At 38.6% G+C, this 12959-nt stretch overlaps 4 protein-coding genes across 5 annotated transcripts; 3 read left to right on the top strand and 1 right to left on the bottom strand.

Moving 5' to 3' along the window:
• Positions 1-2037: 2037 nt before the first annotated feature.
• On the top strand, positions 2038-2770 carry RB195_019095 (uncharacterized protein; the record flags this gene model as incomplete). The annotated part of the gene is made up of 3 exons (XM_064186794.1): positions 2038-2106; positions 2310-2427; positions 2520-2770. The coding sequence occupies 3 exons, from the start codon at positions 2038-2040 to the stop codon at positions 2768-2770; spliced, it is 438 nt and encodes a 145-aa protein (XP_064042674.1).
• Positions 2534-2770, top strand: RB195_019094 (uncharacterized protein; the record flags this gene model as incomplete). The annotated part of the gene is made up of 1 exon (XM_064186793.1): positions 2534-2770. One exon carries the CDS (start codon positions 2534-2536, stop codon positions 2768-2770), a length of 237 nt encoding a protein of 78 aa, XP_064042675.1.
• A 1109-nt stretch (positions 2771-3879) lies between these two features.
• Positions 3880-4407, top strand: RB195_019093 (uncharacterized protein; the record flags this gene model as incomplete). The annotated part of the gene is made up of 1 exon (XM_064186792.1): positions 3880-4407. One exon carries the CDS (start codon positions 3880-3882, stop codon positions 4405-4407), a length of 528 nt encoding a protein of 175 aa, XP_064042673.1.
• Positions 4408-5318: 911 nt separating this feature from the next.
• RB195_019092 (uncharacterized protein) lies at positions 5319-8692 on the bottom strand (the record flags this gene model as incomplete). Of its 2 annotated transcripts, XM_064186791.1 has the most annotated exons (6): positions 5319-5400; positions 5522-5627; positions 6854-6979; positions 7039-7127; positions 7187-8341; positions 8619-8692. In XM_064186791.1, 6 exons carry the CDS (start codon positions 8690-8692, stop codon positions 5319-5321), a joined length of 1632 nt encoding a protein of 543 aa, XP_064042672.1. The 2 variants fall into 2 exon arrangements, with proteins under 2 accessions (XP_064042672.1, XP_013301375.2); XM_013445921.2 differs by lacking the exon at positions 8619-8692 and having other exon boundaries at positions 7187-7263.
• Positions 8693-12959: the final 4267 nt, after the last annotated feature.

Below are 12959 nucleotides of genomic sequence, written 5' to 3'. Positions count from 1 at the left end.
CGTAGGATAATATACTAACTTCTACCTCTACTTCGGAGTTTGGACAGTTCGGAGACATATTCTACGGTGTGCTCCAAGTGGGGTAAAGGTTTTAGATTTTGCGAGTCCATCTAGATGCTCCTTGACACAGCGGACGTCCCGTTTCCCCTATACAATCGTCACCACACAACCTGCACGTGATACGATACACTACTCCTGATACCTTGCGATCACCCTCTCTGCCATACGGTCAAACCGCGCAGCTGGGAGTTGTGTTGAGTCGATCATACGCACGATTGCGTACCAGCCGACCCTTGAGTTTCGCTGGGAGTATTTCCACAACCCTCACGTCATTCTCTATACCCGATTTTTGTAGACAGCTTTGTACCGCTCTGCTCATATCATCAGATATATAAGGTAAACAGAAAGGGATCTTTTCTAGGCCATCCACTACGTTGGACCTTCGAGAGGGATGTCGTGCTTGTCGGACAGCACCAATCTCCAGTTGGGTACCCATTGGGTGTTGCCACTTTATGAGCCAGATTTACAGACCATGTTTTTTCCTGGCTACTCAATGAGACTCTTGCCGCCGTCCTGTACATGCTACCTATAACAGATTTTTTCATTTCGCTGGGATACGCTGAAAGATAGTGGATTAAGATGTTTTTGCTACTAGGTTTCCGGTGGTCCACTTAGTCTTCCATATACCATGCCGCAAGTAAATGTGCACATTCAAGAAAGCCAACCAGTTGTCTATCGGTCTCTCCCTTGTGAGCTTAATATGCGGACACTGCTGATTGAGAAGATTGAAGCACGTGTCCTGTTCTGCTTATGTTGGACAGACGACGCAACAATCATCTATGTAACGATAATACAGCAGTAGTTTGCGGTCTATTATAGGTTTTTCAATCTTGCCCATGAAAACAATGGCGAGAGCGGGTGCCAGCCTTTCTCCCTGTGTTGTTTGTTTGTTTTAAACAAAAATCTTTGTTTCAAGGATTATTATATTGTTTCTTCCTATCTAATGCTGAGCGATGTTTCTATGGGTTTCCTAAGAATTAAGTGGGTTTTTACAACATACATTTAAAAAAAAAGAAATTTCCTTGTTGCAGAAGAATCATAATTATTGCTTTGACCCTCGAAATGGTCATGCAAAGTGTATCCCGCTTCCATCTTTCCAATGCAGCTGCATCTTTACACTACAATGCATTTACTTCCTTCTCCTACCTTCTCCTTAGCCTTCGTAGTGTTTATGGAATTCCTCACAACAAAATGCTGTCAAGCTTTTTCTGCTCAGATCTTGTCTGGCCATAGGACAAATGATGCCATAATAAATCCACTGCTCATTAATTCGCACAATTCCACATCGTTATCGGTGAAGAAACTAATGTTGATGGTAATTTCTCCATCGGTGTTTTAAATCAAGTGTTGATCAACCAGTACGAATTCGCTGCAGCTTTAAAGTGCAATTTGTGTGCAAAGTGGTAGCAATCCGTATCGACTGGAAACTTTTGCGCATTCACGAAAATCTCAATGAAAATAATTAACAGGGAAATTATTGTATATCAAATGGAGAAGAGTTCGCGTTCACCAGCTTCAGCTTTGTCGAATTATTCCATTGGGCAAGAAAATCATCAATTAAGAAAAATTGCTGTTTATAGTTTTGACAGAATGCCTTGTACAACAGTGAAATAGATTTACTTTTTTGGATAGTCCGTGTTCGAGCCCGCGTATACAAGTCTGATTGCTATCTGCTCGTGGTGGCCCTGCTTTAACTCAATCAGGGGTTCCAGTGTACGCATTAGGAACGTACGAGCTATAACCTGTACTGCTATATGGCAAAAGATTCCCACACATTGCAAAAAGGTGCTGTCGTCCAGCACATGGCCATAGCCTGAAAGATCAACTCCCTGAAGGGAGCATGAAGTCCTTGGCAACAACCATTCGTTTCTTAACGCTGAACTGCCGAACACTGTCGAGTGAACTCCAATAACCCCCCCCCCATCTAAGCTTCTGCGATATTTCTCTGTGCTGCTTGCTGCACTGCAGAAAACACGCATGAGAGATCGGCCCGTCATCAGCATTGAGAATTACACCATATACTGCGGCGATGCTGACGAGAACAAAGTAGGTGGCTCGCGACGGCTGTGAGGAACGATTACAACAATCTAGTGGAAACATTTGTCTAGATGCGCCTTGATACGACTGCGGGATCGCAGAGGAAGTATACTTTGAATTGTAAGTGCCCACGCACCTACGGAAATCTCTGAGGACAACAGTAAGGATCCCTACAACGATGAACTCAGTACGATGATGTCTAAAATACTCAGCCAGCAGGTGGTCATTGTCGACGGAGTCGACGCGAAGAAGATGCGAAGATGGGATTCGAGAAACAATCCGATGTACTAAGAAAATGGTATTATCCAGTGGAGCGCACGTCGGACAACGGTGACCGTCTGGTCTACTTATACGAACAGACGAGGCTCATCATCGCTCCTACGTTTGGGAGGAATCATCGACACCATCAGCTCACGTGGCAGGGGTCAACCTTTTAATGCCTGAAGAGCAGCGCAAGCGGAAGATGAGGACTCTTAAACTTCAGCTCGACTACGTTCTGGCGAGGAACATTCCTCAGTCAGATATCCCGAAATACAGAGTTGTTTGGGACGTCGCGTTCGACTCTGACCACCGTCCAGTTCTTCTCAGCTTCAAGATACGGTTCCAAAAGAGAAACCGAGGAGTTCCTCTTCAACCGAAAATCGACATGGCAGGTCTGAAAGACGATGAATGAAGAAGAAAATTCCGCCAACGTGTGTCTATTCATGTTGGAGTACGGACCAGGAAGAAGATTCGCGATGCGGATTCCTTCACAAAGTGCATCCAGGGCGCTGCAAGAGAAATACGAAAGAAATAGAAATAAGTCCAAATTTTGCGGAAGAATGTTGCCTCTGCATCTGCGGAGACAAGATCCACGTACAATTCTGTATGTGTCACCCACAGCACTGGTGATCTCAACCAGAAAAAAATGTCTTAGAAGGAATCGTTGCAAGGAAAGTTGCATCGTCAACTGCAAAAAGATCGCGATAACGAGTGGAAGTCAGGAGCGAAGGGGTTCGAAAAGGAGTGGGAGGACAAAAACCCGCGGAAAGCCTGTGCTTTATTAAAGCACTACAAGGGCAGGATGAAAAGACTTTCTCCAGTTCCCAACACGGAGTGTGGAGTGGCTGTCGGCGAAGCAACCTTTCCAATTTGGAGGAATCACTTCAAGACCTTGCTGAACCGGTAAGCTCTTGAACTCAAGCACATTCATGGACCAACATATGCGACGGAATTAGCGCAGAAATGCTGGAATATCTTTCTCCGTCTGGGATTCCTGAGATGACAAAGATCGTTCGTTCAATATGGATGGACGAAAGGATACCTAACTCGTGGAGGCACGCCATCATAATTACCCTCCACAAGAAGTTATCCGTCACGGACCCTAAGAACTGTCGAGGGATCTCTTTGTTATGTACAATTTTTTGGAGCGCATTATCCTGGACCGACTTGTAAGGCATCGCGAAGAATCAACTCACGGCGAGCAAGCTGGCTTTCGTCCTGGCCGATCTACGATTGACCAGGTATTCAGGATGTTAGGAAAGTGGCCTTCTTCTCAACGATGTAGTACCAGGAAAGTTCGTTCGTTTGCTCGATGACGTGAACCAACAAACAACTTCTGCAGTTCGAATATCAGCCGGATGTACAACACATTTGAGGTGGTAACTGGAGTAAGACAAGGGGCAGTGGCAGGACCTTTCCTGTTTAACTTCGCTATCGATGACATCATACGAAGAACAGTCGGTCAATGTCCTGGCGACACCATCTTAGCAACATCAGGGTCCCCCTTAACAGATCTCGAGTATGCCGGCGATGTCGTTATATGCGTCGTCGAAGCACTACGAAGCATCAACATGTTGTCAACTTTGTATCGAAGCAGCCTATGAACTATGTCTACGCTCTGATAAAGCAGGTGTGGATCTCTTAGAGATCTCGAACGGAAATCGAACGAAAAGGTGGACGGACCACCGATTGAACTCGTCGATGAGTTCTATTACCTCGGATGTATGCTGGAGAGCAAAGGCAGCTACGAGAAAGATATTCAATAAAGATGCACTAAGGCTAATTCTGTATTTATCTGCTCGACGAAATCCCTGTGGTCGACCACCATCACTAACGAAGTCAAACTTCGAGTCTCTATCCGCGATCCGCCCCATCATGATGTACGGATGGGATACTTGTGCAGCACCATCTACGGTGATGGAGAGGCTTCATTGCACGGAAAGGAAGCTGCTCAGACGCCTCTTTGGCTACTTTTGGACTAGGGTATGCAACAATGAAGAGCTTTACGTGAATCGATTTAGTGTACCGGCGTATGACACGTGTGTATGATAGTATATTATGGTGACCAGCAGATCGCTTCGTTCAACGAGTTCGAATTATCTCTAAGATTTCCAGAATATCTTAGCAGTGTTTTTACAACGACAGAGCAGTTACGAGTTTGTGTACAGGGAACACTCCGATTTTTTATTCGTTTGATAAAAACGAATCCTCAGAGCAAATCTAAATTTATTTCACGTGAGCTGTTCACGAAGAGCTGCTGCTGCAACATTCTTGCATCGTTAGCAGAGTGTGAATGTTCTAACTGGACGAGGAAAATTTATTCGCAATTGGTAAAAAATGAAACTTTAGACTATGTATGATTTCCTAAGTGGAACCGAAATAGAATTACTTCGGATTTGATGTCTCTACTGATCGCTGTTGACCATGATAAAGATTTTGCCAGAATGTTACTTCTCACGTCCAATTTTCTCTTCCTATCTGTCTCATATTTTCCTAAACACAACATCAATCTTTGAACATGAGCAGCAGTGTTGGTCGAAAAGCTTTGCCCACAAGTGTAGTGAAAGATGGGCGACCAACATTTACGTTGTACCACTCACTAATTAACCATACCGTAGCCCTTACATCTTTGAAATTGAATGAAAACCACAATATGGCTTGCCTTCGTAGCTCTGTGAAAAATTAAATCGTTTTGTGATGGAGTCAGTATGTTTCTAGTATAATTCGTCATCCAGATAACTTTTCAGGACTCAAAGACGTTTATCGTATCTATACAGTGTTCAAGACAGATTAAAACCGAATCGATTCCGTGGTGTTTGAACTGATTTGTACAAAACACAATTCTCATGTGGAATCAAAGTTAGATTTAACAAGAATTATGAAAAAGCTGGATATGTACTGAAAACAAAAATGTGATCAAAAGATGTAAACCATAAAGGAGAACAGCTTCACGTTTCGTACTATTCATAGAAAAGGCGAACTTTTGAGGTGCTAACAAGAAGATTATCGTCGTAGAAAAGCGTCTCAACAACCACATTGCCGCTGAAATGGAAATGTTTTTTTAGCTATTTTCCACCTAGTAATTTTCTTCATGTGGTTCATTACGGTTCTGTCACATATGAACCACATAACCATGGAAATCGAAGTGAAGGAATCCAAGAACCTCAGTAATGACGCTGGCAACATTTGCGACTCTGGGGCGGCCTCGATTAGTGTTTGCCATGTGTTAGTAGAGTCCGGAATTACAAATCCAAATTCGAAAAACCACTCTGAAAAATGCCATTTTTCCTATTAAAAATTGCATGTTATAACTATAGAACAGTTCAAATCTCGTAACTTTGTTGAGGCATCGAATTTTCGAAGCATATGGTCAGGTAAGTGGTGATTATATAAGAATTTTGAGTGCTCAGCTTATTCTGGATTCTAAACAGAAGTAACAAATTGATGATCAGTTGCAATTAATGGATGAACTCACTTAGGAAAGCGAAAGTTTGTTGTTGTACAAAACACAAGTACAAATGTTTGTCTCACATTTGTGAAAAAGAGTTCGATTTATAGTCGGGTGAAAAGGACATGAAGCACGGTGCTATTGCTGAAGCGGTTGCGCTCGAAGCGACCCGGTGGAAATGCCGGTTGGAATCGACGAGGGACCATTGCGAACTGCAGCGATCGGCGGTGCTAGCAGAGGTCCCTACTCGATTCTAACCGTTGCGTTATATCGCGCCGCTTCAAGTACAGCCGCTTATACGTGTGCACGGTACTTCATGTCGTTTTGACACTATTATATGCTCAAATAGATTTCTGAGGGATTATGGAAAACAGATAACAGGACATCATCAAACATTCTGTACAATGCCAGTGGCTGCAAACTGAGCAGAGAGGGAGAAATCGAAGTCATTTTGTTTCTGTTGCTCTCTTAGATCGACAGTGATATGGTTGAGCGACCATGCAGTACTTTCTCAATGCTCATTTCTCACTTCTACGTGCAGGACCTAGGAGGTGAATTCGGCTCGTATGCAAGGAAAAACTGTTGAAACTTGTAAATAAATCAAATAAATAAGCATATAGAGCCGTTGCTCGTTAAGGTACGGAGAAATTAGTTCGAAAGCACTGTGTTCTCGAAAGTATGATTCTCTACTATATGAAGGTATTGTAGTGTGAGTCAAGCCAAAGTTTTTTTGCGGTGGATTATCCGTAACTTCTCGAAGCAAATTTAGATAAAACATTGTCTGTGCACATGACATTCTTAAAATTATTACTACGATCCCCAGATGTATGGATAATTTTCTGCTATTCGTACACTTTGCTTCAGTCGTCATCGAAAGCTAATGACCCTTAGTCACGCAATGCATTTCAAAGCAGTAGCAGACTGGACCCTTCATGTAGTGTTTCGAACCATATGCAGCAGGTTTTGCGTGAGAATAATTAGCTCATGTATATATTGCACTGCGCTAAATTCATGAAAAAAAAAGTATCGCAATGAAATATTCCCTACCTTCGATGATATTTTCTTTTAAAAACACACGTTGTTCCAGCCGAAATTTGTCGATTTTCTCCGCAGAGGTAAAGTTGATTTCCCGTGAGACTGTCCGACATTTAAGTATACTCTTCGGAACGTGTGCTGAGCAACTCAGATCACAGGGATCATAGGATGCACAGAATACAACAGTGAAAATTTACCCTCATGCTCATGGTTGGGATCGGCCATATCCTCCGTACTCTGCCATAAAACGCGACCGCTTTCTGCATCGCGTAAATTCATCCAGTTTCTGAAAAGCCGCAGAATATCCTTTACAAGGGAAGTCTAAGCACGAGTGTCAAGACATACAGTTTGAAACCGTGCAAAATATTATCCGCCTTTTCGTTCAACAAAGTTGTTTCGTCGCGTGGGGAAGCAGCCAGCATACCTGCAAAAGTAATTATATATAATAATAATAATAATAATAATAATAATAATAATAATAATAATAATAATAATAATAATAATAATAATAATAATAATAATAATAATAATAATAATAATAATAATAATAATAATAATAATAATAATAATAATAATAATAATAATAATAATAATAATAATAATAATAATAATAATAATAATAATAATAATAATAATAATAATAATAATAATAATAATAATAATAATAATAATAATAATAATAATAATAATAATAATAATAATAATAATAATAATAATAATAATAATAATAATAATAATAATAATAATAATAATAATAATAATAATAATAATAATAATAATAATAATAATAATAATAATAATAATAATAATAATAATAATAATAATAATAATAATAATAATAATAATAATAATAATAATAATAATAATAATAATAATAATAATAATAATAATAATAATAATAATAATAATAATAATAATAATAATAATAATAATAATAATAATAATAATAATAATAATAATAATAATAATAATAATAATAATAATAATAATAATAATAATAATAATAATAATAATAATAATAATAATAATAATAATAATAATAATAATAATAATAATAATAATAATAATAATAATAATAATAATAATAATAATAATAATAATAATAATAATAATAATAATAATAATAATAATAATAATAATAATAATAATAATAATAATAATAATAATAATAATAATAATAATAATAATAATAATAATAATAATAATAATAATAATAATAATAATAATAATAATAATAATAATAATAATAATAATAATAATAATAATAATAATAATAATAATAATAATAATAATAATAATAATAATAATAATAATAATAATAATAATAATAATAATAATAATAATAATAATAATAATAATAATAATAATAATAATAATAATAATAATAATAATAATAATAATAATAATAATAATAATAATAATAATAATAATAATAATAATAATAATAATAATAATAATAATAATAATAATAATAATAATAATAATAATTGTTTCCACTGCCTGTGTGGAACCGTTCATTCGTAAAAATGCACGGTAAAGAGATAGGAAAATGTAACCTGCGTGCTACAAGAAGAAAATCAAGTGTAAATCAAGATCAATATTCTATATCACAGAGCTTATTCTTCTTCACAGAACATGGAGACACAACGAAAACTTCTACGTATGATTTTTCCAAACTACGAAAGCATTTTTTCTTCATGCTCTACGAAGAAGAGTAATAAAGCAGATTAATATTGCCACAATATCAACCCGATGTTCGAAGGGCGGTGTAGCGCACTTGGTGAGAGGTTCCGCTGCCACTGCAATCGATCGGAGGTTCGAATCCACGCTACTGTAAACCAAGCCTTTCATCTCTCCAGGGTCGATAAATTGGTACCAGACTTGTCTGGGAGGAGAAAACACTGACTTGACACATCGGCTAGCCACCGCAAATCATTGTAAGGCTGTATGCGCGTTCATAAACCTTTAACGAAGTCTAGGTTGAAGTCGAACGCGTAGGCTTCCCATAGGGATTGTTCAACACTGTGCACTCTTCTTCAAAGTTAACTGCAAAAAAAAACAATCACCATGACAAGAAAAGGGCACTTAGTGCCTTAGGCACGAAAGAGATTCTTTTTTTTTCTTAATTTTTTTTCAGCATTTTTCTTGTAGAGTGAGGCACTTGGACCTGAGATTAGTGTTCTGTGCAAGGAAGAAAACAATGCTTAAAAAGACCTAACTTGTCATTTGTCTTTGCGCTTCAAAAATATGAATTTTGAACAAGAAGACGGATCACACCAGTCGAACAACTATGGTTGACTGGAGTTGTCTTTTTCATTTCATTTAGTAGTCCGTCGTCGTTTTCCATATGGTTTGCAATGCCTTTCATACATCATTCTTTTGGCTTTCGACGCTTTTCATATTTTTCACAATGTTTTTTCTGATTTCCATGTTTTTTGCCTTTTTCAGGTGTTTCATGGGTCTTTCGATGTATTCAATACCAGCAAAAAATCTCAGGAGCAGCTTCTCCGTCTTTAACATGTTGGTTTAATGCAAAAGGCAGAAGGCGTTTATAGCGCTCCGTTTCAGCGATATATAAACAAGAACCAATGAAATTTTTCACAAATCAAAATGGAAGGATGGCGTAGAGAAAAAATTCTCTGTCTGACATAGCATAACATGTAGCCAACGCTTTTTCTTTCTACATATGTGCTTTGTTAACTTTGAAAAAAAAAATCCTCCACGACTTATTTCTCTCCTAATGTTTGGAAAAATGAATGTGTGACAAGAACGTAAGTATTGTCGCTTATCAATATTACTTTATTTGAATAAATGCAACATGTTTCTTGCAAACATGATCACAGAAATCTATAATGTTGTTGTCTGACAAACTTCGAAAGTCACAAGGAGAAATCCTCTATGAAAACTCGAGAAAAACCGATGCATCAGCATGAGATCCGCATGATTTCGGCAATAATCCTCCTTTTTGACTGTTGCCTAGGCGCTCTTCGCTAATATGTTATGCGGTCAAAAGATAAAGGATAAAGTCACTGGGGTATCAATCCACTTGGGATGCGCCAACGCGTTTTAGTGTAATTCCTAATCGTTGGGGTTTTACTGTAATTCGTGTAATCGTGTTGGCCTATGACCTGGAAGGGGGAGGGGGGAACCGATGATCAAGTCAGTGTTTTTATCCTTCCACACAAGTATGGTACCAATTGGTTTACCACGGAGGGATTAAGGGCTTGGTTTGCACTAGTGCGGTTCGGAGCTCCGATCGATCATGCAGGCAGCGGAACCTCTAACGGACCTCTAACCGACTGCGCCACAGATTACTATCATTTCATTCTTCAAAAAACATGTTTACGTCAAAAATCATACGTCCTTGGGGCGCAGTTATATCGGACTCAGCCTTGATAATGTGTACCTGCAGGTAATTTTTTTTCAAAAAGTGCTTACTTGATAGGTCTTGAAAATTCTAATTACACTCAATCGGTAGAGCTTGCGCCATCTTGTAATGAAGATCAAACTGAGGCGAGTTACAAAAAAAAGACGAGAAAGACACGAATCCATCTGTCGATGTCTTAGCGATCCTACTGTATTTCCCGAGCCATCATTTGGGTTTCCAATTTCTTTTAGTTCAGGTTATAGTCGAAATACATTTGCTAAAGCAGGGATGTCAAAAAAAGACCGAAAAAGAAAAACAAACCAAGAGACGATTTGGATGAAGCTTCTGAGTGAGGATGCCAACAAAAACAAATCCAAAGCTTATATAATGAAGCCTTTCGTTTTTTATACGGAACTTTCCTTTAGTATACATTTGAATGATGTTGTAGCGACTTGGCCTTTTTGTGTGTTTTTTGTAGGATCTACCTCCAAAGACCAGGAGGGGAAAGAGCAACTTATGAGAATGTAGGTCAACTACTGTAGATCATTTATTGTATCACTTATCACTTCTTGCAGTGGGCGCCGAATGCGTTCAACATGAGTGCCATCGATTGGGACACGTAAGAGAGGAGTCTATGTAAAGCAGAGAAAGACCACGGTTTTTAGGCACACGCGCCGCACTCCCACGATTGACCTCATATGGCTACAAATTGCTTTACGAGGCCCTAAGAACAGGAGACACATATGTCTGATGTTCCTTGAGCCACAAGTTCAGGAAGGGATGATTTTGCTTTTCACAATGATAAAATCTGTCTTAACTAAGCATCTATAGGACAGCAGAATTACGTTAAGTCATTTTCATCTACGATATTTCTAGAATTTTCGTTTATACGAATGTTTCTAAAAAGTGCTAAACCGATAACTCCAAAAGATTCACAAGTGGTTGGATTAAAATAAAAGTGGAATGTTTCACCTCGAGACATGAGGTGAATAATAGTAACATAAATGAAACTCCCTCTGGAACGGCCAAAATAGCAAGCTAAGCAGAGCTTGACGCACATTTTACATAGATTCCAAACTACAAGTAAATGGGTTCTGTCTGAATTTGCCTCTGGAAGACTGGAATGTTAAAGCAGTACGCGAATGTTATTGCTCATCGCGATTTTTGCATCAACTAAAGTTCTCTTTAAACCAAAACTTTTAGTTTCTACATTCTTCAATAGCAGCATCAATATAACTGCAGTCATACTTACTCCTGTACCATAATGTGAAAACCAAATTACAATTTCCGGAGACTGCTCAGAACATGTGACTTGTAACTGTGCACGTGTATATTGGAATTCTCAGTTAAGGAGCTCTGAAACCAACTCGGAAACCGTACGATATCGACAATGTTATCAAATCCAGAAAGTTCAGGAAGGTAAAAATTATGGTGGACGAGAATCACAAAACTTTGCGAACAAACTTCTTGTCGTCACGCTATTCAAAAAGAAACTGGAAAATTTGGAAGTGAAAGGTCTGCATGGAAGCATGACGCTGTTATCAGAAGAAGAGTCGCAATAATTCAAAAAAGTCCATTCGCAGTTGGTTCCAGTTGGACATAAAAGGTGGCCACTCAGATGAATGAAAGAGGAGTCGCTAGAAGTAGTTTTACCGCTGTGTATAGGCAAAACCACATTTACCAAAGCTAGCAGTTGCTGTGCGATTCAAAAAGGGTTGACGATAAACTGAAAAACAAAAAGGGTGGAAGAAATAGAAACGCTATGCGCGCCCAGCTGATTGGGGTAACCTCGCCGAAATTGACATTCATATGAGGCCTGCGAATGGAGAGAGAAGGGCAGCCGCTGGAGCCTCATCGAAATCGAACACTCCACGAGGAGCACCGTTGCCCGAGGCAACATCGGATGCTCACGGCTCCCACACCCTTAGCAGTGCAATTTTTATGCGCATGGTTCTTTAGAAGAAAATGGTTTAGATATTTTAAGAGGAACCGCTATATTTTGTGTTAGTATTGTAACGAGTTAGTGATTCAGAAGCAGTTGCAGACAGGTTTAACTTTGGCTGAAAAAAAGCGCAATTAGTCTGCTGACTTTTATTAGCAGTGCGAGAGACACTAGGATAATGAAGACATTCCTGAAATTATTCGCTGGCGTTTTGTTATGCTCTGAGTGATCTAACAGAAGGATGAATTCAGAAGTCCAGAATTTAAAAGATACCAGTTTTGGCGCACGCGGCTGATCAGTAAATTTCTATCGGTAGATTGATCCCGTAGTGAAATGTTAGGAGACGATGTTATTCGCCACCACAAATTCAACTAATAATATCGAGGTGAAATGGTAATGACATATAAGTTTGACCACAAACAAAAGGACCAAAAGTAATTATGAGATTGGTAGCGTCTGGGGTAGCTACAAATAATTAGGTAGCCAAATAGAAACGAAAATAAGTGACAGAAATGCTACAAGTTGACGGTGTCAGGAGTGCCTATAATTTTGTTGCGAAATTTGAATACTTCTAGTACTGAGTTCTATTAAAGTCAGCATGCCACGAAATTGAGGGTTGGAATCTCTCCGCGAATGGATAGGTTCAGTAGTGTACATAGTTCGTGGGTATGAATATGGTCACGCTTCCTCGCATCCTCTCCCACTCTCCCACACTAATTGTCCAGAAATATCAGAGAAAAGATCGTTGCCGCACCGAATCAGGTAAAGAGGGATCAAATAACGTGGTACGTTTGCGAACGAGCGAACAG

The sequence above is a fragment of the Necator americanus genome, chromosome II (assembly GCF_031761385.1).
Source record: "Necator americanus strain Aroian chromosome II, whole genome shotgun sequence".
Classification (NCBI taxonomy): domain Eukaryota; kingdom Metazoa; phylum Nematoda; class Chromadorea; order Rhabditida; family Ancylostomatidae; genus Necator; species Necator americanus.
The sequence above is the reverse complement of the archived record's forward strand: the minus strand, read 5'-3'. Positions and strand labels throughout refer to the sequence as shown.